The 25144-nt window shown below is 40.0% G+C and overlaps 1 protein-coding gene across 1 annotated transcript in view; it reads left to right on the top strand.

Moving 5' to 3' along the window:
- The window catches only part of CFAP61 (cilia and flagella associated protein 61), a 290455-nt gene that overhangs the window by 38236 nt on the left and 227075 nt on the right, over positions 1 to 25144 (top strand). The window contains exons 7-8 of the mRNA XM_045980366.1: positions 227 to 359; positions 16248 to 16407. Coding sequence (XP_045836322.1) covers positions 227 to 359; positions 16248 to 16407 — 293 coding nt within the window. The remainder of the gene's footprint in view (positions 1 to 226; positions 360 to 16247; positions 16408 to 25144) is intronic.

Here is a 25144-nt window from a genome sequence, read left to right as displayed (position 1 = left end):
GGTCTTCCCTGACCACTTGACCCTGTCACTCCATCCCAGAGCTCTTACCCCTATTTGAAATGTTTGAAATGATGTCATAATGTCATTCTGTTTCTCCTATTTGAGGGCAACTTCATGTTGTGAGTGTGTTGCTGTGTCCCTGGCGTTTAGAATTGCCTCTGGCACATAGTAGGTGCTCCACCGAAGGAATGAACACCCAACCTAATGAAGCCTTTGCGTTAAACAGGGTAGAAGATCATGATGATCTCATGCCGATCTTTCTGCGCCATGACATGCTTCTTAAGGAAACTTACGGCGAGTACTTCCTGGCTGAACTGATAGAAGCCCAAGATGAAGAGAATCATGCCATCGTGTGTGAGGTTGGTGACTAATCCGCCTGGGGATGCACTTAGTGAGGGAAATGAAAGAAACAAGCACCATTTCTCCTGGTTTTTGCTCAGCTTCTCCAGAGCTGCCATCCCCTCCCTGCTTCCTGAAGCCCTTCCAGGTGGCTTGCCAGGCCCCCTTCAGAGCAGCGACATCACCCTCCTCCCCATGTGACCTGGCTTTAGGTTTGTAGGTTTTTGTGAGATGCTTCCAGAGACTAGGCTGCTGTGGACTCTGTGCCCTGCCCCTAAAGGTAGGGATGAAGGTTGGGGTGAAAGGGAGAGATTCTTGAGGGCACCTGGGGAATCCAAGACCCCCAAGATCCCAGAGATCACAGACCAGCATCCTGCTGGCACATGGATTTTGTTTGACTTGGAAAATAATTCTTTTTTTGTTTTACCAAAATTTCACACTTATAGAAAACTTCTAGAGACAAACCATGAGACTTTTAATCTCAGGAAACAAACTGAGGGTTCTTAGAGTAGAGGAGGTAGGAGGAATAGGGTGGCTAGGTGATGGACATTAGAGAGGGTATGTGTTATGGTGAGCACTGTGAATTGTGTAAGACTGATGACTCACAGATCTGTACCCCTGAAGCAAATAATACGTTATATGTTAATAAAAAAAAAGAAGGAAAAAAAAAGAAAGAAAACTTCTAGGCACTCAAATTCCCAAAATGGTAACATTTGTACACATTTGCTTTATCATTCATTCTCTTTGCTTGCTTTTTCTCTCTCTATATTTGTCAGTTTTATATATATAAACATATATTTATATTACTTATGTTACCTGGTAACATAAATGTATGTACACTGTAATATGAATATTTTATATATATATATTTATTTACTTACTTACTTATTTTATAACTATTTATTTATATATTTTTCTGAACCATTCAAGAATGAGTTGTGGGGCACCCGGGTGGCTCAGTGGGTTAAAGCCTCTGCCTTTGGCTCAGGTCCTGATCCCAGAGTCCTGGGATCGAGTCCCGCATCGGGCTCTCTGCTCGGCAGGGAGCCTGCTTCCTCCTCTCTCTCTCTCTCTCTCTCTCTCTCTCTGCCTACTTGTGATCTCTGTCTGTCAAATAAATAAATAAAATCTTAAAAAAAAAAAAAAGAATGAGTTGTGGATGCCACGCCCCCTTCACCACTAAATACCTCAGTGTGTATTTCCTAAAAACAAGAATGTGACACTCTGACATAACTGTGGTACAGCGTTCAGGTGGAGCACCCCATTATTCTAACGACAGACCTTACTCCAATTGTATTCACAGTCCTTTTTAGCAGAAGTGATTCGTCATCATCTGCTGCACTCAGGTGCCCTGTGTCTTCAGTCTCCTGTAATCGAAACAACTTCCCAGTCTGACTTTGTTTTTCAGGACAATGACGGTTTTGAAGAGCGCCGGTCTGTCATTTTGTGCAGTGTCTCTCAATTTGGATTTGTCCATCGTTTTCTCATGATTTGATTTAGGGTATAGATGATTAAATTTCATTGTATGAGTGGCCAGCATTTCAAAATTAGGAAAGTGTATGTAACAATTGGAATTTCTAGCTTCTCTGGAAAAATTGGAAGGCCTGCTGTTGGACACCAGTGAGTTGGCACTTTGGGGCAGCTGCCACTGTAGACAGTGCAGGTAGGTGCCCTCAAGCCCATCACCATTCCCCATGTGCCCTGGGGGTTCGTGACCCTCCTGCCCCTGAAGGGGCAGCCATCTTTCCCAGTTTATATCAGCGTGGCCTTTGTGAGCATGGTGGTTGTGACCACTGTTTCAGAACATGCTTCACAAGGGTCCTAATTCCACAGCATCCATCCCGGAAGGCTTTACTGAGATGGGAGGTAGGGATGGCAGTAAAGAAAGATGGAACCCACCCTCTCTGGTTTGACAGCTGTAGACCTGGGGTCTACCTATACCCAAGAGAGGGGGGGAGAAGAGATCCAGGTGAGAGCTGGCAAGATAGCTAGCTTTAGTGTGTCTCAGCTCAAAGCAGCAAGCAGGCTGACCTGGCCCCGTGGGCAGCCACTGTGGGCAACTCTGAAACTCTTGAGACCGTCACTCATCCTTGCCCTGTCCCCAGAGCATTCATGGAGGGACACTCCTCCCTTACAGAATTTTAGCTAGCTGTGGCTTCCTTCTCTGCATCTGTCCCCACAAGATTTGATAATGAGGATCCGATCCCAGTTCTGATACCTAAATATCGGTGTGCAGAGGTATCTTTAGCCCTTTGTGTCAGTTGGAGTGTGCTGAAATAGGCCCTCCTGAAAAATACAGTGATAGCATTCTACTTCATTCCCTACTCCGTCTGAAGCTTTGGGCATTCTTAAGGGTTGAAAATGCTGAACTAGGGATATTCACAGCATCTGCTCAGTGGTATGAAGGAATTGTCTGACTGGAAAAAAAAAAACCTGAGACTTAGTGCCTTAGGGTAATTAGGGAATGTGTGGTGACTGTTCATCTTTAGGAAGGATAGGGCCATGACCCATGGCATCTGCTTTATGTATATAAGAAATGCGAGGAAAAGATTTTAAAGAAGTAAGTACTCAAACTTGAGCATGTGTTGAAATGACTTCTTGGGGTAATTAGAACACAGATTCTGGGGACCCACCCTCCGTGTGATCTTGTAAGTCTGGGATAGGCCTGAGAATGTGCATTTTTCACTAGTTCCTGGGTGATATTGATGCTGCTGTTTCAGGAACCACATTTGTGCACTCAGTTTTAAAGGATTGAAGCTCTCCTCCAAATGACTCACTGTTGACTTGTATACAGGGATCTCACAAGGGCAGCTTTTTGTTGATGATTTTAGTAATCAAGAAAAGAAAGCAATTGAAATGTGAGTGAAGATGTTCTCTTTGCATCACATGAGAAATATAGAGGCAGCTTCTGTAAAGGCCTTTAAAAGAGGTTTATATAAGCTTGCACTGAAGATTGTTTTGACAGCAAAATAATCTTATTTTGAATGAATTTTTATGTTGCCTTTTGCATATCATAATAATCAACAAACATGGATAGAACCCTTGGGTACCCAGCCCTATATCTGAATACTTCATAGAATCCCAGGGTTCAGGCAAAGATGACCACAAATTAGTTTGTTTTTGTTTTTGTTTTTCAAGTGGATATTTGAGCTTTGCTTTGTGCCAGTTTATTGAAAAGTACTTAAAGGTGGAATTCAGCAATTTTACTTCTAGGATGATCATTCAGGGATTCTTCATATGCTGATTTCTCTATTTGACAAAACTGTAAGAGCTATTTAAAGAATATTACTTTTCTTGGGAAACTTGGAATCAAAGTTCTTTTATTCTGGTAACATGATCTGTTTGAGGCTTGGTTCTACATTAGCGGTTCCCAAGCTCAGTTTGTATGAGAACCACCTGGGAGACTTTTAGACTATCCCCATGCCAACAAACTTGTATCCAGAAGGTATAATGAACTCATATAGTAATAAAGAGAAAAATGATCTAAATGAAATGTGGACAAAGGATCTGAATAGACATTTCTCCAAAAAAAGATATACAAATGGCCAATAAGCTCATGAAATGGTGCTCAACACCATTAGTCATCAGGAAAATACAAACCAACACCACAATGAGATACCACTTCACACTTGCTAGGATGGTTGTAATAAAAGAGAGGGACGATAACAAGTGTTGGTGAGGATGTGGAGAAAGTAGAAGGAACCTTCATAGACTGATGGTGGGATTATAATATAGCACAGCCACTTTAGAAAACAATCTGGCATTTTCTCAAAAGGTTAAACATAAAATTATCATTTAACCCAGGAGTTCCACCCCTAAATTAAAAATACATGTCCACACAAAAACATGTACACAAACATTCATAGCAGCATTATTCATAATAGCCAAAAAGTGGAAACGACCCAAATGTCCATCTTCTGATGAATGAATAAACAAAAGGTGGTATAGCCACACAATGGAATATTATTAGGAGATAAAAGGGAACGAAGGACTATGCATGCTACAACATGTTTGAACCTTGAAAACATTATGCCAGGTGAAAGCATCCAGACTTCAAAGACCACGTATTGTATGATTATTTATATGAAAGCCTAGGAAGAACAAGTCCATAGAAACAGAAAATAGATCAGTGGCTGGAGAAAGAGGTGGATGGGGAATAATTAATAAAGGGTATGGGGGGCAGGGGACAAAAAGGTTTTGGAATTAGTGGTTGAAAGTGTCTATCTTTGTGAATATATTAAAGCTACTGAATTGTATATTCTTTAAAGGTTGATTTTTATGGTAGGTGAATTATATCTCAATTAAAAATCCTGATGCTGGGGGGCACCTGGGTGGCTCAGTGGGTTAAAGCCTCTGCCTTCGGCTCAGGTCATGATCCCAGGGTCCTGGGATCAAGCCCCGCATCGGGCTCTCTGCTCAGCGGGGAGCCTGCTTCCTTCTCTCTCTCTGCCTGCCTCTCTGCCTACTTGTCATCTCTGTCTGTCAAATGAATAAATAAAATCTTAAAAATAAAAAAAAAAAGAAGAATCTGTGAAGTTTAAAAAAAAAATCCTGATACTGGGATGCACTTAGACCAATTAGATCAGTTGTTCACGGTGAGATGTAATCAGCATTTCTAAAACACTCCCCATATGGTACCAGTGTGCAGTCTAAGTGGTGAAACAGTTATCTACCTGCCGGAAAACAAAAACGTATCTGATGAAGGACAGGATGACCTTAGAGAGATAAAGTCATTAGTTTCTTAAGGTGAGAACTGGCCCTAAGTACTAGATTCTGAGGTCCTATCCATAATATTTGTTTCTTTGCCATTGAAGGGGTTTTATTTTTCATATTTAGGTTTTTGCATTCTCCTTTAAGGACTTCCATATGTTTTCATTTGACCTCTACCTTCAGGCTAATGAAAAAAGGAAAAGTCAAGGAATATTTGGGTCCAGCAGCAGCATTTTGAAGACTATGTCTTTACATGATGAGACAAAACTACTGAGAAGTAATGATTCATGCAGACCCCAGTCAGGCCTTTTAATGACCAAAAGGGACAGTCCAGTTTAGTCAGGCCTTTGTTTTTTTAGAGAAGGCTTTTATTTATTTGTCCCAGCTTTATTGAGATGTAATTGACATACACGATTATGTAAGTTTAAGGTGTACACCATGTTGATTTGATACATTTATATATTGTAAAATGATCACACTATAGCATTAGCTAACACCTCCATTGCATCACATAATTACCAGTACCTTTTTGTGGTGAGAATGTTTAAGATACATTCTTTTAGCAACTTTCAAATATCTAATTCAATATTGTTCACTAAAATCACCATGCTGTATAGTAGATCCCCAGAACTTACTCATTTTACAACTGGAAGTTTGTGCCCTTTGACCAACACCCCCTACCCCTTTCACTCACCTCCCAATCCCTGGTAACCATAATTTTACTGTTTCTATGTGTTCTTTTTTAGATTCCAGATTTAGATATAAGTGATATCATATAGTATTTGCCCTTCTGTGACTTAAGCTTAGCATAATGCCATCACAGACCATCCATGTTGTTGCAAATGTTGCAAATGCAAATTTCCTTCTTTTCTTGTGGCTGAATAATATTCCATTGTATGCATATCTTTTAATTCATTCATCTGTTAAAAGACACTTAGGTTGTTTCCATTTCTTTCCATATGTGAATAATGCTACCATGAAAACGGGAGTGCAAATATCTGTTTGAGATCCTGTTTTTGTTTCTTTTGGATATATAACTAAAAGTAGTATTGCTAGGTTATATGGCAGTTCTATTTTTAATAGTTTGAGAAACCTCCATACTGTTTTCCATACTGGCTGTAGCAAATTACATCCCTATGAACAATGCATGAGGGTTACTTTTTTTTTTTTTTAAGATTTTGTGTTTAAGTAATCTCTACACGTAACATGGGGCTTGAACTCACAACCCCTGAGATTAAGAATTGGGTGCCCTACCAACTGAGTCAGCCATGGGCCCCATGAGTGTTACTTTTTCTTCGCAATCTTGCCAATGCTTGTTATCCCTTGTCTTTGTGATGGTAACCATTCTAGTAGATATAAGGAAATATCTCATTGTGGTATTGCTTTTCATCTCCTCATGATTAGTGAAGTTGAACATCTTTTAATGTACCTTTGATCATTTATATGTATTCTTTGGAAAAAAATTTCTATTCAGATTCTCTGTCCATTTTTAAATTGGATCTTTTTTTTCCCCGTTGAGTTGTAGGGAAGTTTATGCATTTCGATTATCAACCCCCTATCTAATATTCCAGCATATGGTTTACAAATACTTTCTCTCACTGTGCAGATTGCCTTTTCATTGTGTTGATTTTTCCTTTTGCTGTGCTTAGTGCTTTTTGCTTTTGTTGCTTAGTGTAGTTTTGGTGTTAGATCAAAAAAAATTGTTGCCAAGAACAATGTCAAGGAGCTTCTTCCCTGCATCTTCCAGGAGTCATACAGTTTCAGGTCTTATGTTTAAGTCTTTAATCCATTTTGAGTTAATTTTTGTGAGCGGTGTGAGTTGGAGTCCAGTTTTAGTCTTCTGCATTTGGATATCAGTTTTCCCAATACCGTTTATTGAAGAGAGGGTCATTTCCCCATTGAGTATTCTTGGCTCCCTTGTTAAATATTGGTTGCTTATTTATGGGTGTTTATTTCTGGGCTCCTGATTCTGTTCCACTGGTTTCTGTGTCTGCTTTTATCTTAGTACTATACTGTTTTGATTATTATAGCCTTGTAATATGATTTGAAATCAGTAAGTGTGATGCCTCAGCTTTGTTCTTTTTAAAAAACATTTATTTATTTCAATTTTTGAAGATCTGTTTATTTAAGAGAGAGAGAGCACATGCAGGTGGAAGGGGCAGGGAGTGGGAGAGAGAATCTGAAGCAGACTCAGTGCTAAGTGTGGAGACAACACGGGGCTGGATCTCATGACCTGGAGCTCAAGACTTGAGGCTAAATCAAGGGTTGGTTGCTTAACTGACTGAGCCACCCAGGGGTCCCTCCAGTTTTGTTCTTTTGGTGTCTTCTAGGGTTCTATACAAATTTTAGGATAGTTTTTTTCTATTTCTGTGAAAAATGCCATTGGCATTTTGATAGGGATTGTAGTGAATCTAGAGATGGCTTTAGGTAATATGAACATTTTAACAATGTTAATTCTTCTAATCTAATTGTTTTTGAAACTATTGTGAATAGGATTGTTTTCTTTATTTCTTTTTCAGGTATTTCATTGTTAATGTATAGAAATGCAACCGATTTCTGTGCATTGGTTTCATATTGTGCCACTTTACTGAATTCATTTATCAGTTCTAACAGTTTTTTGGTGGAGTTCTTAGAATTTTCTATATATAAGATTATATATCATTTTCCAAACAAAACCAGTTCTACTACTTTACTTATTACTACTTTACTGCTTCCTTTCTGAAAATTTTTTTTCTTTTTCTTGACTGATTTCTCTGGCTAAGACTTACAGTCCTATGTTGAATAGGAGGAGTGAGAGTAGGCACCCTTATCCTTTTGCTGATCTTAGAAGGAAATCTTTCAACCATTCACTGTTGAGTGTGATGTGCTATGGGCTTGTCATAAATGCCCTTACTCAAGTAAAATGTTTTTCTACTATATTTATTGAGCATTCTTCTCATAAAGGGATGTGATATTGTCAAATGCTTTCTCTGCATCTTTTGAGATGATGATATGATTTTTATTTTTCTAATAATGTTATCATTTTTGTTGATTTGTGTATATTGAACCATCCTTGCATCACAGGGATAAATCCTGCTTGATCATAGTGTATGATCCTTTTAATGTGCTGTTGAATTCACTTTGCTAATATTTTATTGAGAGTTTTGTGTTTGTATTTGTCAGGGATATTGGTCTATAATTTTCTTGTAATATCCTTATCTGGCTTTGGTATCAGAGTAATGCTGGCCTCATAAAATATTCAATTTTTAAGGAAAGTTTGAGAAGTATTGGTGTCAATTCTTCTTTAAGTATTTGGTAGAATTTACCAGTGAAACCATCTGGTCTGGGGCTTTTCTTTGGCAGGAGGTTTTTGATTGCTGATTCAATCTCTTTACTTATTATTCATCTGTTCATATTCTCTATTTCTTCATGTTTCTTTCTAGGTAGGTTGTATTTTTCTAGGAATTGATCCATTTATTTTAGATTGTTCAATTTGTTGCCATACGTTTGTTCCTAGTAGTCTCTTATGATCCTTTATGTTTCTGTATTACCAGTTGCAATGTCTTCTCTTTCATTTCTGATTTTGAGTCTCCTCTCTTTTTTCTTAGTTTACGTAAAGGTTTGTCAATTTTGTTTATCTTTATAAAAGTCAACTCTTAGTTTCATTGAAATTTTGTGCTGTTTTTCTATTTCATTTATTTTGCTCCGATCTTTGTATTTCCTACCTTCTGCTAACTTTGGGCTTAATTTCGTCTCATTTTCCAAGTTCCTTGAAAATTTAGTTGTAGATTTATTTTAGATTTTTTTTTCTTGATGTAGGCATTTATTGCTATACATTTACTTCCTAGAACTGCTTTTTCTTTATCTTTTTAATTTTAGTTAACAAAAATGCAATATTGGTTTCAGGAATAGAACTCAGTGATTCCTCACTTATATACAACACCCAGTGCTCATCACAACAAATGCCCTTCTTAATACCCATCACCCATCTAACCCATCCCCCAGCCACATCCCTCCATCAACCCTCAGTTTGTTCTCTATCATTAAGAGTCTCATATGGTTTGTTTCCTTCTCTCCTTTTTTTTCTCTGTCCCATATGTTTAGTTGTAGAACTGCATTTTCAACATCCCATAGGTTTTGGTATTTTGTCTTTCCATTTCTGTTTGTTTGAAGATTTTTTTAATTTCCTTTTTTATTTCTTCTTTGGAACTTTTTTTTTTTTTTTTTTTTTACTTTCCACATATTTGTGAATTGTTCAGGTTCCCTACTGTTACTGATTTTTTGTTTTAGAACATATAAAAGATACTTGGTATGATTTCAGTCTTCTTCAATTTGCTAAGACTTGTTTTGTGGCCTAATATATGATCTATCCTGGAGAGAGTTCTGTGTATGCTGGAGAAGAATGTATAGTCTGCTGCCATTGGATGGCATGTTCTATGCTTGTGTGTTAGGTCCATTGGTCTAAAAATACTGTTCAAGCCCAACATTTCCTTGTAGATTTTCTGCTTTGGATGTTCTATCCATTGTTGAAAGTGGGTTGAAGTCCCTTACTATTATTGTATTATCTATTTCTCCCTTCATATCTTTTAGTATTTGCTTGTTATATTTAGGTGGTCTGAGATTGAGTTTATATATATTTATGATTGTTCTATCTTCTTGACAAATTGACCCATTTATCATTAATATAATGACCTTCTTTGTCTCTTGTTTCTATTTTTGGCTTCAAGTCTTTTTTGGCTTCCACTTGTATGGAATATCTTTTTCCTTCTCTTCACTTTGAGCCTATGTGTTTCCTTAAAGCTGAAGTGAGTCTCTTTTAGGCAGCAAATAGTTGGGTCTTTGTTTTCCTTTCTTTTTTTTCTTTTCTTTTCTTTTCCTTTCCTTTCTTTTCTTTTCTTTCTTTTTTCCTGAGAGAGAGAGAGAGAGAACATGAGTGGTGGGGGAGGGGCAGAGAGAGAGAGAGAGAGAATCCCAAGCAGGCCCCATGCCTAACATAGAGCCCATGGGGCTTAACCCCACAACCCTGAGATCATGACCTGAGCCAAAGTCAAGAGTCAGTCACTTAACTGACTGAGCAGATGCCCCTGCCATCTTGAATTCTTTATCTGTTAACTTAAAAGTCTCAATGTCTTTGGGTTTGGTTACCAGGAAATTATGGTGTTCTTTTGGTGATATCATTTTCTTGATTTTCTCATGTTTCTTGGAATTTTTCATTACTGTCTTCACATTTGAAGTAGCAGTTACCTCTTCCAGTCTTTACTTTATTCAGAGGAGACATATCTCTGTCAGGCCTGCTAGAGATCCTGAAGAGTTCTCAGGCGTTCAATGGATAAATTGGCTCCACTTTTCTTGCTTCCTCTTGTGGCAGACTTCTTAAGCTCATATGCACTCTCTGGCTCTTACAAAACACCAGGCCAAGTGCTGACAACCTCTTTTATTTCCCCAGAGGTAGCTGCTCAAGTTTGTATTCTCTCTCTGGTCACAGACTGATTTTCTGCAGTCCTCACTAACCATCTGCTAAAGCCTGCTTGTGGTGCTGTTGGGAGTGTGCATAGGAGCTGGCCACGGGGTGGGATGATGTGTGGGTAAGGCACACAGGTTGCTAGGAGTTCTTGTGGGCCAGTTGAGGGGTTTCATGACAAGATATTCCTAGCCATTTGTAGACAGGCTTCTGATGCAATCCACAATGCAGTTAGGAACTGGGTCCCTTTATTGCCCTCCAAGAGTACTATTTGCTACTCTCCCTAACCTCTTTCTGTGTCCCTTATCATAGAGCTCCCAATTAAGTACTCTGGTTGAAGCAAAAGAGAAATGGGCCTCTTTGGAAGAATCCCACACAGCTGGGGAAGCTAGGTGCTCACTCACACTCACACACTCTCCCTTTCTCCCATTGGATAAATCATGGGCCAAGGAAGATCTTTCTTGCCCCTAAGCTGTGCCTCACTGGGGATGTGTGAGATGGGTAAAGCCAGACTGTTCCTCTTATTCATTTCAGTGAATCCAAACTCATAATTTTTGCTCCGGCGGAGTCCTGGAACTTCTCTGGAAACTATACTTTTTACAAAGACTCTTTCCTCTGCAAATGACTATCTAAGTCTATATTCTCCAAGGGCTTCTGGACCATGCCCAAGACAGGCTAGAGCCAGTTCATAGTCAAGATCGAGGTGTGTCTGCCTATTTCCTCATGCGCAGTGATCAAAACTCTTCCAGATCCCTTGGTGTATGGTGTTGCATGCCACAGCTCCTTCAGAGGCTCTTTTGTTCATGGCTGGATGCCAGATGTTTACTGTTGAGCTTGGGGACAACAACGATGGACATCTTTATGCCACCTTGATGCTGATGTCACTCTGGAGAACGCCTTTAATACTTTCATTTTAAGGTGCCCGTTTCAACCCAAATCACTTGTGTTAGTTTATGAAAAGCAGCTGTGGTGACTGTCTCCACGTGTTTTCCTTTCCAGTCACATGTTACACATTTTCAGTGTATGTAACATCAGAGGAAAGTTGCAGGCTGAAAATTGTGGTCCCAACCCTGCAAGGATCCTTTAGTGTCTCTAAAGAGGTCAATGGAGTCCGGCCCAGTTTCTGAGAGGCCGTGTTACCTCAGACATCAGACACTTCCCATTCTGTGCAGAAGCGACCATGGACCCTGGACCTTGATCTTTAAATGGAAGAGCAGAAGCAGGACCCCCTTAACGGGAAGGAAGCCAGTCCAGGACGTGGGAGCACATCTCCAGTTTCTACTGAACTATATCTGGTGTTGTTTTTGTTTTTGTTTTTGTTGTATCTGGTGTCTTAAGCCTTTTTGAGTACAAGATCAGTGCTGTCACTCCCCTCCCACCTGCCTCCTGAACCCTTCTCCCAGCCACTGGACTTGCTTTGGCTGGCCCTATAAGCAGAGATATGCAGGAACGAGTTCATTCTGCCTCACAGAATGTTCAGTCCCGAGGAACTTTGCAAGCTGGTTGTTAAACATAGCCTTGGATTAAAAATTAAATTACATAAACTTGTAGTACAGTCATACTAAAAAACAAAGTTAATACTCAACATTCATCACTTCCTAATTATTTTATTATTATCTTTGCCCTTGAGATTATTTATGTCTATCGTCTACTTTATAATAGTGGCTACTGGGCATCCCTTCCCAACTCCCTGTTCAGTAACATCACATTGGTAGCTTAAAATTGGCCACAATGGGAATATTTACACCACAGAGATTGGCAAATTACTAAATCAGGGCTTTCCCCGCAGTTGCTGATGAAGCATTTATGGGCAGCACACCGTGCTTACAGGTGACTGATGCTGACCAGAGATCACAGAACAGAGTGCATCAAATCTGTCTCTTCCCACACTGGCCCCTGGTAGTTACAGGCCATCCACATAGAATGCCTGGGACCTATGCCTGTACCAAGTAGGAAACTCTTGACTAGTTAAAGGTTTTTAACTGGGCAAACTTTCTTTGGCTTGATAGCTACTTGGGAGGAGTTTTGAGCCCAAATTACTTCTCATAACTTTATCCTGGCTTACCTTGACATCTGGTGTTTACTCCAAACTGAGATTTTGGGGAAGGGTGGTTGGAGGCCAAGGGTGGCTCCTAGAGACAGATGGGCAGAACGTCTGCTCTGGCATCATCCACAGCATGGGCAGCAGTGGTCCGAATGGACACACTGACCTGCGGGTGGGCAGAGCCTGCCAACTCAGCCCTGCCACTGGCATGAGGCAGAGGGGATCAAAGCTGCCAGTGGTCACAATAAAGGCCCCCTCATTGTGGAGTATGGTCAGCCAAAAGGGGTGAGTGACTATAGGGCTTTTTCGAAGGAAGCGCAAATGATACAGGGCACACATGTCTCTTGATGGACCTGTGTGTGAAGGCAAGGCCACACATGTATGGATTTCTGGCAACCAGAGCTTAATATATCCTAATATATATCCTCACAGGAAAAACCAAAACAAAAAGCAAAACTTTCAGTTTTGCTCTTAGTATCAGAGAACAGAAGACATCTTTGTGGTGGAAAGACAACAGTCAACAATCAATGCCTTTTGATTATTCAAGTAAAGAAAGTTTGCTGACTCTGTTTTTCCAGAAAACACACACATACACAAAGATGAATTTGAATACTCCCACAAATTCATATTTCAGAACGGTGGTTCTCAACTCTGAATAGTTATTTGAAAGAAACTCAAAGGAAAAAGCAGACATTTCCACAATATGTCCTTGCTCTGTTGCAGTTGATAATTGTGAACTTTTGTGAATTGTCACAACCCAGGATGAATGATGGGAATATAACAGGTTGTAGAATTGGAGAACGTTGCATCTTTGTTCCTAATGGCAAAACATGTTTTTTCTCATTTTCATCAGAATGTGTGATCCATGCCATTTGAAATCAAATTCCAAACACAATGAGCCATTAGTGTAATAGCTCATTACTAACAGCGGTCTTATAAATAATACATTCTTACCATGCACATGCAGCTTGCCGTGAAGCCAGCAAAAGGTATTTCGGGCCATCAAAGTTTCGTTGCGCCAGCGTGGCTGTAGATTAGAAGGACATCTCCATGTGAACCAAGATGGTTGCCAATTTTCCCTGCCGAGAGTGAGGCTGGCCGTCTCTTTCTGCACATATGGTAGATGGATTGGTTAATCAGCGTCTGCTGAGTCTTGGGCCTAAAATTACAGAGAAGCCAGACAACTGTGGCTACGCAGCCTTTGTTCATGAGTACAAACAAGACAAACAATCACTTGTTATTTGGGAAAAAAATTAAAATGTTTATTTTGGACTTTTATTAAAGTGTCAATGGCTTTATAAAACAGCTGTGTAAGTCCTGCCTCGTACAGCCAGTGTCTTTGTGGGGTGGGAGCAGGGGGCTGTAAAGAAAAGAGTATGCGTGGAAAAATTAATTTTTAAGAATTCCTCTTGTATTCCAGTATTAGGGAGAAAACAAAGGGAGTCTCACAGCTATTTTTCAAACCTATGTTTGGAAACAAATGACTTTCAACTACAAGACACATTTGAGAACAAATACTTTAATGCCTAATTTTTCTATGTGTCATGTAAAAAACTGAGTATTGTTGTAGCTTAATTTTGTGCTTCAGTAGGTTAAAATATTAACCGCTTCCTCTGACTGACATTTATGGGATGATGCTGCATTCTTGGGGTTAGGGAATGCCTATGATGAGTTCTTCTGCTTTCTGTACAGAATGGTCGTCTCAAGAAATGCAGCCTGAATACTTGAAGAGTAGAACCTAGTAATGCTGGTTTCTAACAGGAGCTGTCAGTCAAATCAATCAACCAGAATTTGCTTAAAACCCATGTTATAATTCACAGGAGGAGTTATTTATGCACAATTTAGTTTGCTCTCTTCTAATTTTAGTGAAATATAATTGTATAACATTGCATAAATTTAAGGATTACAACATAGCAACTTGATATATATATATGGATGATATGCATATACATATGTATGTTATTTGATATATATAAAAGTGTGTACTTGCACAATAATTACTATAGGAAGATTAGTTAACTAAAGAACTAAGCATTCTTTGTTGCTCTCTTTTAAAATTTTAAATGCTTTCCTTGCAGGAAAGAATGACATACAGAATTATTGAAGGGACATCATAAAGAATTTCAATCACAGATATCTGTCAGTGTGGACTATGATGGAGTTAAATTTTGTTGCTTTGTACCACTACCAATAATAGTTGTAGATCTGCAAATTACTCGTTACAAGATAACTTGTTTTCTCAACTTCTGACATTTCTGACACCAAATGTGTAGGGTTTTGCTTACACCAACCAAATTTTCAGCTCCCTAGAAACCAACTGGGTGTCCCGCAATTCAGTGCTTTCGCTCCCTGGAGGTAGTGTGGCCCTCTCAGGGTAAGGGCTCAGGCCCCCCAAGACTGCCCCCACTTCAGGTGCCAGTCATAAGTCTCAGGTGGTCACCTGTACTTCTAATTGAATGGCTATGAATCAGAGGTTCCCACAGCCCCCTCCTTTGGGGTTGATACTTTGTTAGAATGGTTCACAGAGCTCAGGCAAGCACTTGACTTATTGTTGCCAGTTTATTATAAAGAATACAACTCAGGAACAGCTACGTGGAAGGGATGCATATAGCAAGGTACAGGGGAAAGGCCCTGAACTTCCATGTCCTCTCTGGGCATATTTCCTCCCAGCATCTCCATTTGTTCACCAACCCAGAAACTCCTGATTTCCCTTGTTGAGGGGTTTTTATGGTGGTTCCATTAATGATTCATTGTCTCATTGGCCATTGGTGACTGAAGTCAATCTCAAGCCCCTCCCCCCTCTCCAGAGGTCAGGGGGAGATGCCGAAAGAGCCAACCCCCTAATTAATCACATGTTTGGTTTCCCTGACAATCAGCTCCCATTCTCCAGGAGTCACCTCATTAGCATAAACATAGGTATTACCAAAAGGAGCTTATTAGGAAAAACAAAAGATGTTCCTCTCAGGAAATTACAAGTGCCAGAAACCAGGAATGAAGACCAAACATGTATTTCTCATTGTATCACTCTGTCCCACGTATCTTCCTCTCTGTGTATCCTTCGTCAGAGGCCTAAAATCATGGGACTGTTGTAAGAGGTTCAGAGCCAGGTATCCCTTCGGATGCTAAGAGGTGATGTATTTGTAAATCATACCCACATGGTGAACCAGTGTTGCGAGTTTACTTCGCTCAAACATCCCCACCAAACCTCTTTGCTCACATCTTTTCCCCATAAGACCATCCAATCAAATAAATGAATGAATTCAAGAAAATCAAAGTTCTCTTCTGAAAGAGTAGGTGACCATGAACATCTCTGAATCCAGGGTCAATAGGAAAGATCGATGGCTGGTCTTACCAAGACTGTGCATGCTAGAGGGGAAGAAAGTGGACAGGAAGGATGGGCTCGCCGTGGGATAATCAAAAGGATATGGGGCAGGTCTGGGCAAAGAGGGCACATGTTCTTTCCCTCCGGAACTCTAGCAACTTCCCCAAGTTACGTATCCACGTCTAGGATTGTTCACAGAGATCATTCACTGGGCATTTTTTGGAGCATGTTGTATGTTCTATGCATAGTGCTGGAAACTAGAGCTTCTACCTTAAATATCTCAAGGTGCCTGCCAAGCTACCAACTGCCTGCATGCTGTAGGCTCCTGGAAGTGTCGTGATGAGAATTCATTTGGAGTCTGATAGAGTAATGAGATGTTTTGGGTGTTTCAGGTGGAAGGTGTAGCTGTCGGGTTCATGAGTGTGTGCTCAAGAGTGAACCTGCAGCTCCTGCATGAATGCTTTGACCTGGGGCCCTTCCATGGACTCTGTTCCCCACACCCCGATGATGTTCTGCAGCCACCAGAAGAGCAGAGCGTTAAAGGAAATCAAGGTACAGTGGCTATCACAGGAACACATCAGCAGTTACATCCATGCCTTCTACACCATTGTGCGTTTTGAGGAGTGGGGGAACTAGATGGCTTATTTTATGTCTCCTTCTCCAATTCCCTTGAAGGTATAGTTTCCATGGTTAATCATATCAGATGCACCCATCTGTGAGCACATATGGCCAAAAGCACACAGGTGTACTGAATGATGGCTCTACAGCTTAAGGTTCCCTAAATTCGGAATTCCTGCCTCAGAACAGTCATTGTGAATAATCGATAGTATTTTGGCATTTTTACACACACACACATCAAAATAGAATGTGCTTTTTTCAAGTCAATAAGTTGAGAAGTTTTGTATGGTTTTAAGGTTCAATCTCACCAATTAATGCTTTTGTGTTTATGTCTTTGACAAATGATATAGTACAAGTCTACTGCAAGTATAGTCATTTTAAACTTGCTTTAAATTATTTCTAGCCATATGAAATAATAAAAAAAAATTAGGTAATCTCAGACTTTGGTATTTTGATGAAATCTTCCTACACTATGGATACCTTTCCAGGTAAAGTGTTTCCATCTTAAACCAGACAGAGGCAGGATATGTTAATTCACTTCTCTAAACCTGGGTTTCTCTCTTTGTAAAATAGGAATAATAATAATACCTCCCACATAAGGGAGTTGTGAAGTTTCACTGAGATTACTCATGTCAAGGGCTTTACTCTGTGTCTTTTTTTTTTTTTTTAAGACTTTATTTTGAGAGAGAGCATGAGCAAGGGGGAAGGGCAGAGGGAGAGGAGAAGGAGAAGCAGGCTCTGAGCCTGCTGCTGAGCAGGGATCCCAATGGATGCAGGGCTCAATCCCAGGACCACGGGATCATGACCTGAGCTAAAGGCAGTGCTTAACCAACTGAGCCACCCAGGTATCCCTTTATTCTGTGTCTTTTTTTTTTTTTAAAGATTTTATTTATTTGAGAAAGAGAGATCACAAGTAGATAGGCAGGTAGAGAGAGAGAGAGAGGGAACAGGCTCCATGCTGAGCAGAGAGCCCGATGTGGGACTCGATCCCAGGACCCCGAGATCATGACCTGAGCTGAAGGCAGTGGCTTAACCCACTGAGCCACCCAGGCACCCCCTTTATTCTGTGTCTTGAGCAGACTTAGTGCTCATTAAATTTTGACCATCATTGTTAGTGATAGTTACTTGTTTGCAATTGGCGTTTTACCTGTTTGAGCTTTCTTTCTTTTTTTTTTTTTTAAGATTTATTTATTTGACAGAGAGAGATCACAAGTAGGCAGAGAGGCAGGCAGAGAGAGGGGAAGGAAGCAGGCTCCCTGCTGAGCAGAGAGCCCGATGCGGGGCTCGATCCCAGGACCCTGAGATCATGACCTGAGCCGAAGGCAAAGGCTTAACCACTGAGCCACCCAGGCGCCCCCTGTTTGAGCTTTCTAGGGTTAAAATCAGGCATTTTGAATTGCTCTGCTTTCTCATGTCTGAAGGATGATGTCAAGATTGTTCAAAAATAGGAAGAGGAACACACTAGGCACTGGCAAAGCACTTGTCAGTATAAGCAATGGCAGGTGTCTGTCTGGCTGATCTTATCCCCTCAGTGGGAAACCACGGGCATAGATGTACACACTGAATGTTCACACTCATTACAGAGAACTTACAGAGCCACAGATGGAGAGGTGTTTCGTTTTTGTACTGATGACCACACTTTTGCTAAAAGAAAGGTTTGAAGTCATTATTTTTTAAGAGTGAAAGTTGGCTTGCCATGCGTCTCAATGAATAGATACTGGAGTGTTCTAAAGAGCCTTTCAGGGGCACCTGGGTGGCTCAGTTGGTTAAGCGGGTGCCTTTGGCTCAGGTCATGATCCCAGTGCCCTGGGATCAAGTCCCACATCAGGCTCCTTGCTCGGCAGGGAGCCTGCTTCTCCATCTGCCTACCACTCTGCCTGCCTGTGCTCATGCTCTCTCTCTCTCCCTCTCTCTAACAAATAAATAAATAAATATATAAATAAATAAATAAATAATCTTAAAAAAAAAAGAACCTTTCAGCATGACACAATCCTGAACCATAAGTTATCTGTGTCACTTTCGAGTGCATAGATTCTTCTTGAAGGCAGCATTATATAGGATTTATGGCTCAATCTTTTTCATGCATAAAATGGAGATGAAAACAGCATCTAACCCAAAAAGTTGTTGGGAAGACTAACTGTTAGAATCTACATGGTGTGCTCAGCTCAGTGCCAAAAAGAGAGTAAGGCCTCAAAAAATTCTTTTGTATCTCCGCCTGTGACTTTGGTTGTAATAAACAAGTTGAAAAGTTGAAGTTCTTTCCAGTGTGTTTCTGAGTAACCCTGAGACTACTATGATGTTCCATACATACAAAGAATGGAAAATTCCAATCTTAGAAACAATATGGGGAAACAGAGTTCAAAATTGAGGCGGAACCCTGGACTTTAAAACACATACTTCACAGCCCAGATATGGGAGCTGAAGGAAGTCCTACCTCTCTCTACCACCTTTAATATTTTTACTTAAAATTCCTTTTCTAGGACAAAATGGGAAGTAAGGGAAATAGGAAAGCTCTTGTTATCTTCTGTGCCTTGTTTATTTTTGAAAATCCAGCTTTATGTTCACTGATACAAAGATGATTATGAAATTGTCATCAGGGAGCACTATTATAGGCTTCCAAATAACTCAGGGATGGATTCACAAATCATCAACAGCTTATTATATCTAAGAAAAGAGTCATCAACACATTTTGCTGCCATCTTCCTTCAACAACAACAAAGAATGAGACTCTAGAGAAAATTCTAAATGTGCTATTATCTACTGTTCATTGTTTTTCTGATGAAAGTCTCAAGTTAAAAAAAATATAATTCTCTAAAATATGAACTAAAATTCCTGTTTCAAATGAGCAGACATCATTGTGCTTTATACCTTGTATTTTGTTTAGCACTTTCTACTCTTCAAAGGATTATTGTATATGTTATCTCATTTTATCCTCATAACTTGATACAGGAGAGTAGGACAGGTGACATTATTTCTCTTTTATACCCATCCAAGCTCATGCAAGGTTTTCAAGCTCATCAGGGGTGGATGGCCCTGGAGCCCAGCCCCAGCCCTCTCTGCTTGGCAAGGTGACTTTTTATCTTGGATGGCTTTGTAAACTCCAGTGGTGTGTCTACTATATCGGATACTTGATCAGCTTTCTTCACGTCAATAAGTTGTGTAATGAGTTACCACTTTAAGGAGTTCTCAGTGGCCCACCCATTTTCTTCAAGCTTTTGTGTGCATGTGTATGTGTGTGCGTGCACGTACACCCTCTGGACAACTTCCATGTGCTGGAATCTTCACCTCTGTGTCTGTGGGATTTGCCAGAACTGTGGAAGACCTCTCTGCCCCATGCAGGAGGCAGGCTGGAAGGGCCAGGAAATGAGCACTCCATGACCAGTCTCTGCTTCCCTGTCTTATGTCCTTGTCCCCCTATGCCTCTTTCTCAATCAACTCCCAAATAAATGGTTGTACTGGAGTCCCTGACTCAAGGTCTACTCAAGACTTGACACTGCCTGTCTAGTCTTTTCCCATCAGCTGTGGAAGCATTTATTTTTACACACCTGTTAGGAGTCCACGTATAAATACCCCAGCTCCCTCACTTCTTAGGTGGGATAACTCTGTGACATTAGTTTTGTACTGTCTCCCAGAGTTCTTTCTTCCCTCTATGGGATTGGGTTCCAGCTAGTCCAGTGGTAATCTGTGTAATGACACATTGCTTACTAGCTGCCTTTTCTTCCCTTTCTCTCTTCCTCACCCCCCTGCTTATGTTTTCTGGAATCACCTCCCAAATAAACCACTTGTTCTCAGATCCTTGGCTCAAGGTCTACACTTTCCCCACCAGCTGTGAAACTTGCAATATCACACCAATCTCAAGCCTTCTGAGCAGATTAATGTCAAGGCTCAACATTCTTAAGCCAATATAGTGGCCCTCCCTCTTTAGCTACTTACCCACATTCTAATCAGCCTACTAGCTATTTGTTATTTCAGCCATATCACAAGTTTTCATTGGATTTGAAAAGTTTAACTATGCACCTTCAATTTGCATTTTACTTCCATTTTTCAGTCACTCATTTTGCATATATAACCTTTTGCACACACTCATAAACTTTAGTTTTTATCTACTAAACCCTGGGACTAAATTGGGACCAATAGGAACAAAATTTGAGGAGGCAGATTTTGTCCCAATATAAAGAAACTCTAGTAAAAGTTTATTTACTTATTTTTTTGTGTGTAGTGAAAAGCCTAGTTTAGAAGTAGCAGTTTCTCCCAATTTTAGAAGAATTCATTAAGAAAGAGTCATAGATGCTTAGGAAAGATTTTCTTGTTGTGTGGGAGATTGTACCAAATGATATTTAAGATCCCCTAAGAGGCTAAGACTCTGTAAAAACTTAGTAAACATACATTAGGATATTGCATATGCCTGGTAGTTTATGTGTATTTTCTTCCAATAACAATAAAATGGCTCAAAACGGTATTATTTTTCCAGTTGGCCCCACTGCTGGCCCTGCCCAGTGTTTGAAAATCACGCTGTGTCTTTTGTCTGCTGCATCATCACAGTAAAGACTTTGGATTCGGAATCTAGCTGGCAAGTTTCTTGGTAGTACATAAGGCAAAATAGGGCACAGTCTGCGTTTCTGCAGCTGTAGTGGCATTGCCACATTTACTGGTTAAAAAAAAAAAAAAAAGCCAAGAGCAACTTTTGTTTGTCATGCAGGCTGGTGTGACCTGGGGAGCAGAAGTCTCAGGCTCAGATCTGTGAATGTCATTATGTATGCAGGGCCCACTGTGCAGAATCTCTGTGGTACTGATGTGCCCTTGGCAGGAAGAAACTTGGTTCTATATAACAGAGTTGTGGACATTCAAAAGAAGAATCAGTGTAGCTCCTTATAACCAAACCACTCAGAAAAAGTGTTGCTTACTGTATATTTAGAAGGCCCTTCAAATGTGATTTTCTTAATGTGTCCATATAAAACATAGCATTGTTGCCTTTTAAATTTTAAAATTAAATTAAATTAAATTTTAATTTTAATTTTAAAAAATTACTTTCTGTCGGGACATATTTCTTTATCTCTTATTTAAATTTCTTTGGACTTCCATTTTCTTCTTACCTCCAATTCTCTCTGTAGGAGGAAGAAACATCTGAAACTAGTTTCCAGTGCCAGAGTTAAAAAACAATAGCTAAATCAAATCTTATTGTGTCTCAAAGAGCCTTTTAGCTTTTCTTCCTAAGGTTCCATTTTATATGTCTGGGTTGCCTTCTGTTTCACTTTATTTATTTATTTATTATTTATTTATTAACATGGGTACCAAATATGGATGAAACGCTTGTGTTTAGAGCATAGCAGTATTTTGCCAAAATATTTGCATTATATATCTCAGAACACGATTTTAACACCCAGTACATTCTGTAGTTATTAAGTGACCCACTTAATTCGCTGGGGTTGCCCTAACAAAATACCAGCTTAAAGAATAGAAATTAATTTTCTCACAGTTCTGGAGGCTTAAAGTCCAAGATCAAGGTGTAGGCGAGATCAGTTTCTCCTGAGGCCTCTCCTCTTGGCTTGTCGATGTGTCTTTTCCCTGTGTCTCTCACATGGTCTTCTCTTTTTCTTTAATTTGTATCCTAATCTTCTTATAAGGACTCCAGTAATACTGGAGGAGACCCATTCATATGGCCTCATTTAACTTGAATTATCTTTTTAAAAAAGACACTATCTCCTGGGGTGCCTGGGTGGCCCAGTGGGTTAGGCCTCAGCCTTCTGCACAGGTCATGATCTCAGGGTCCTGGAATCTAGCCTCGCATTGGGCCTTCTGCTCAGTGGGGAGCCTGCTTCCCCCTCTCTCTCTGCCTGCCTCTCTGCCTACTTGTGATCTCTGTCTGCCAAATAAATAAGTAAAATCTTAAAAAAAAAAAAAAGATACTATCTCCAAATATAGTCACTTTTTGAGGTGCTGGGGGTGAAGACTTCAATATATGAATTTTGTGGGGACACAATTCAGCCATAACACTTAGGGTCCTGTGTTAACCGTCCGTATCCTGGAGCCCTGTGGACAAGACTACAAGGTCATGGTAGTTACGCAGATAGTGGCAAGAAAGTCCACTCTACATGTTGCTCATACAAAGCCTGAGACACCAACTCATACTTATCACAATCTGAATGTTGTGTTTTTGTAGCCACTAAATTTGTTTTTGGTATATGAAGGTAACAAAATTGCATTCTTTCAAAGCTTTAGCCACTCTTGGCAACTTTGCTTTTCTAAAATTAACCGTGTGAGTTCTCATGCTTTGCCAAAAAGTGTTGATAAAATAATTATAGAATACCAGACCTATGCCCAGCTTGTGTGATTATCTCCAGGGTTGACAGCATGAACTCTTACAGGGGTTTTTAAGGTGGAGCCTTTGGACTCGAAACCTACCAGGAAGATGATGCAGACTTGAAACCCAGTTTTGTTGTCAGGGACACTGCCTCAAAAGTCTTGGTGAGCCTTTTGATATCAATTGATCCTTCGACAACGTGGTGGTTAGGGTCTCTGTGTGCCCTCTCCCCACCCCTACCCCAACCCCTGGGAAAACTTTTGACTCTCCAGAAACTTAGCTACTAATAGACTACTGTTGACCAGAAGTCTTCCAGATAACATAAATAGTCAATTAATACATATTTTGTATGTTGTATATATTATCTACTATATTCGTACAGTGAAGTAAGCTAGAGAAAAGAAAGTATTATGAAAATTGTAAGGAAGAGAAAATACATTTACAGCACTGTACCATATTTATATACATATTTTAAAAATCCGTGTGTACCTGGACCCGCACAGTTCACACCCCTGTTCAAGGATCAGCTGTATTTAACAAAATCTCTTGCTGATTTTTCCATCTTAATTCAAGTACTGATTTCTGCGTCCTTTCGAATGCTTTTAAAAACAGCGGCAACAAATGATGGCACCCAGATAAGAATGTTATTTTGCAGAGAGCAAGGTGACTGGGGACCATATTCATATTCTACTGTTCAACACTAGGAAGGACTTGTGTTATGACTGGCGTGCTTGCTACCAGTCATTTCACCATGGTAGAAATACAAACACATTTTTATATAGGGCCCCGAGGTCTTTGAAAGAAAAGTGTCTTTATTTATGTTCGTTATGATCATTATGTGCTGGGATTATTTTCTCAGTAGGTGATGTCTGTTTTGCCCATATTTATGATGCAGGGGAGAAGGCATTTAATGAATTTCAAGAGTGTATTTGCCTGTAAAACACATCTCTCTTAGTATATTCACATGTAAATAGCCCTTTCATTTGTTCTCTTTGGTGACCTTTCTTCTTTGGGAGGTAGATCACAGTTTGTTGTTGTTTGCCATTTCCAAATGGGAGGATGAATGATAATAATGAGAGATTATGCAAAAAATCCACGTTTAAGATAATGTTGATATGCCACTTGTGTTGCAGGATAATTATAGTAATTTGGCTATTACTCTATATGGAGTCAGGAGTTAGTTGCTAGAAAACACGGTGATAGGGGTGATTCAGGGGGATTTTCATCCCAACAGGCTGTTTGATCCTGCTGACTTTTCTCTTGAAAATCAATTGCTTGCGGTGAATACTCTGAATTCCCCCTTGATTAAATTGGCTGCCGGTGGGCTGCACCCATTTGCACTGGGGTCACTGTGAGCTCTGTGTCTGTTTACACAGGGTTTTTGACAACTCTTAAAGTATCATGGACCAAATTTAATCTGAGCAAAGCAACTAAGGAAGCAATTACTAAAAATCACAGTCTTTGCAGATGACAACAAACAAAGGAAAATGTACTAATTCTAAGCCCAACATGAAGCCAGTTATTTTGCTCCTGGGTTGCAAGCCCTTTATTCACTGCATATTGCTCTGGCTTTTGGTGTTTTCAGTCTTCAAGGAATGCAAAGCTAGCTCAGTGGAAGACCTGGGACAGTCACCTTGGAAGCTGGCTCTGACTTCAGGTTTTTTGACGTTCCCTTCCCCCCTCCAAGTTATGAATATATTCAGATTTTCTATTTTTTTTTTGAATCAGCTTTAAGAGATTAGATTTTCCTAGGAAAGCATCACTTCATATAAGAAGATTTTAAAAATTATTAGAATAAGTTATGTGTGTGTGTGTTTATCTCCAGTGTCTATGTACATGTGATGTAGGAAAGACCTTAGGGTTTGAAGCCGACGGCCGAGAAAGAATTCTTGAGACATCTTTGATGCAAAAAGGACAGGACCCGTGGGCAGAAAGAGCTGCAGTGGGGTCATGAGGGGTGGTGGTTATATACCTATGAGTTGGGAGGGGAGTTAGGGATAGTTAAAGTCCCTAAGGAATTTTGGAAAACAGGTCTTAGGACCTTGAGGGGATTTAGCTATTGTTGGGAAAAGGTCATTTATTACTGTCTAATAAAACCTTGATCATGAGACCTTAATCATTAAGACCTTAATCATGAGATGTGTATTGGTGGGCCATATGCTTGGGGGATGATTGCCAACATGTATCTTGGGGGTGGTTTGAGATGAAGGAAATTTCTAAAGGAACTTTTATATGCTAAAGTAGACTTACAGGATCCTCAGGGAAGAGGGGTTCAGGCTAAGATTGCCTTTGCCCTTAGCAAAGTATTAAAACCAAGGCATTTGAGTCGCTGGAGGAATGTCCCTCTGCCTGTTTCAAGGACTTGTCAGT

The sequence above is a fragment of the Meles meles genome, chromosome 16 (genome assembly GCF_922984935.1).
Source record: "Meles meles chromosome 16, mMelMel3.1 paternal haplotype, whole genome shotgun sequence".
Taxonomy (NCBI): domain Eukaryota; kingdom Metazoa; phylum Chordata; class Mammalia; order Carnivora; family Mustelidae; genus Meles; species Meles meles.
The sequence above is the reverse complement of the archived record's forward strand: the minus strand, read 5'-3'. Positions and strand labels throughout refer to the sequence as shown.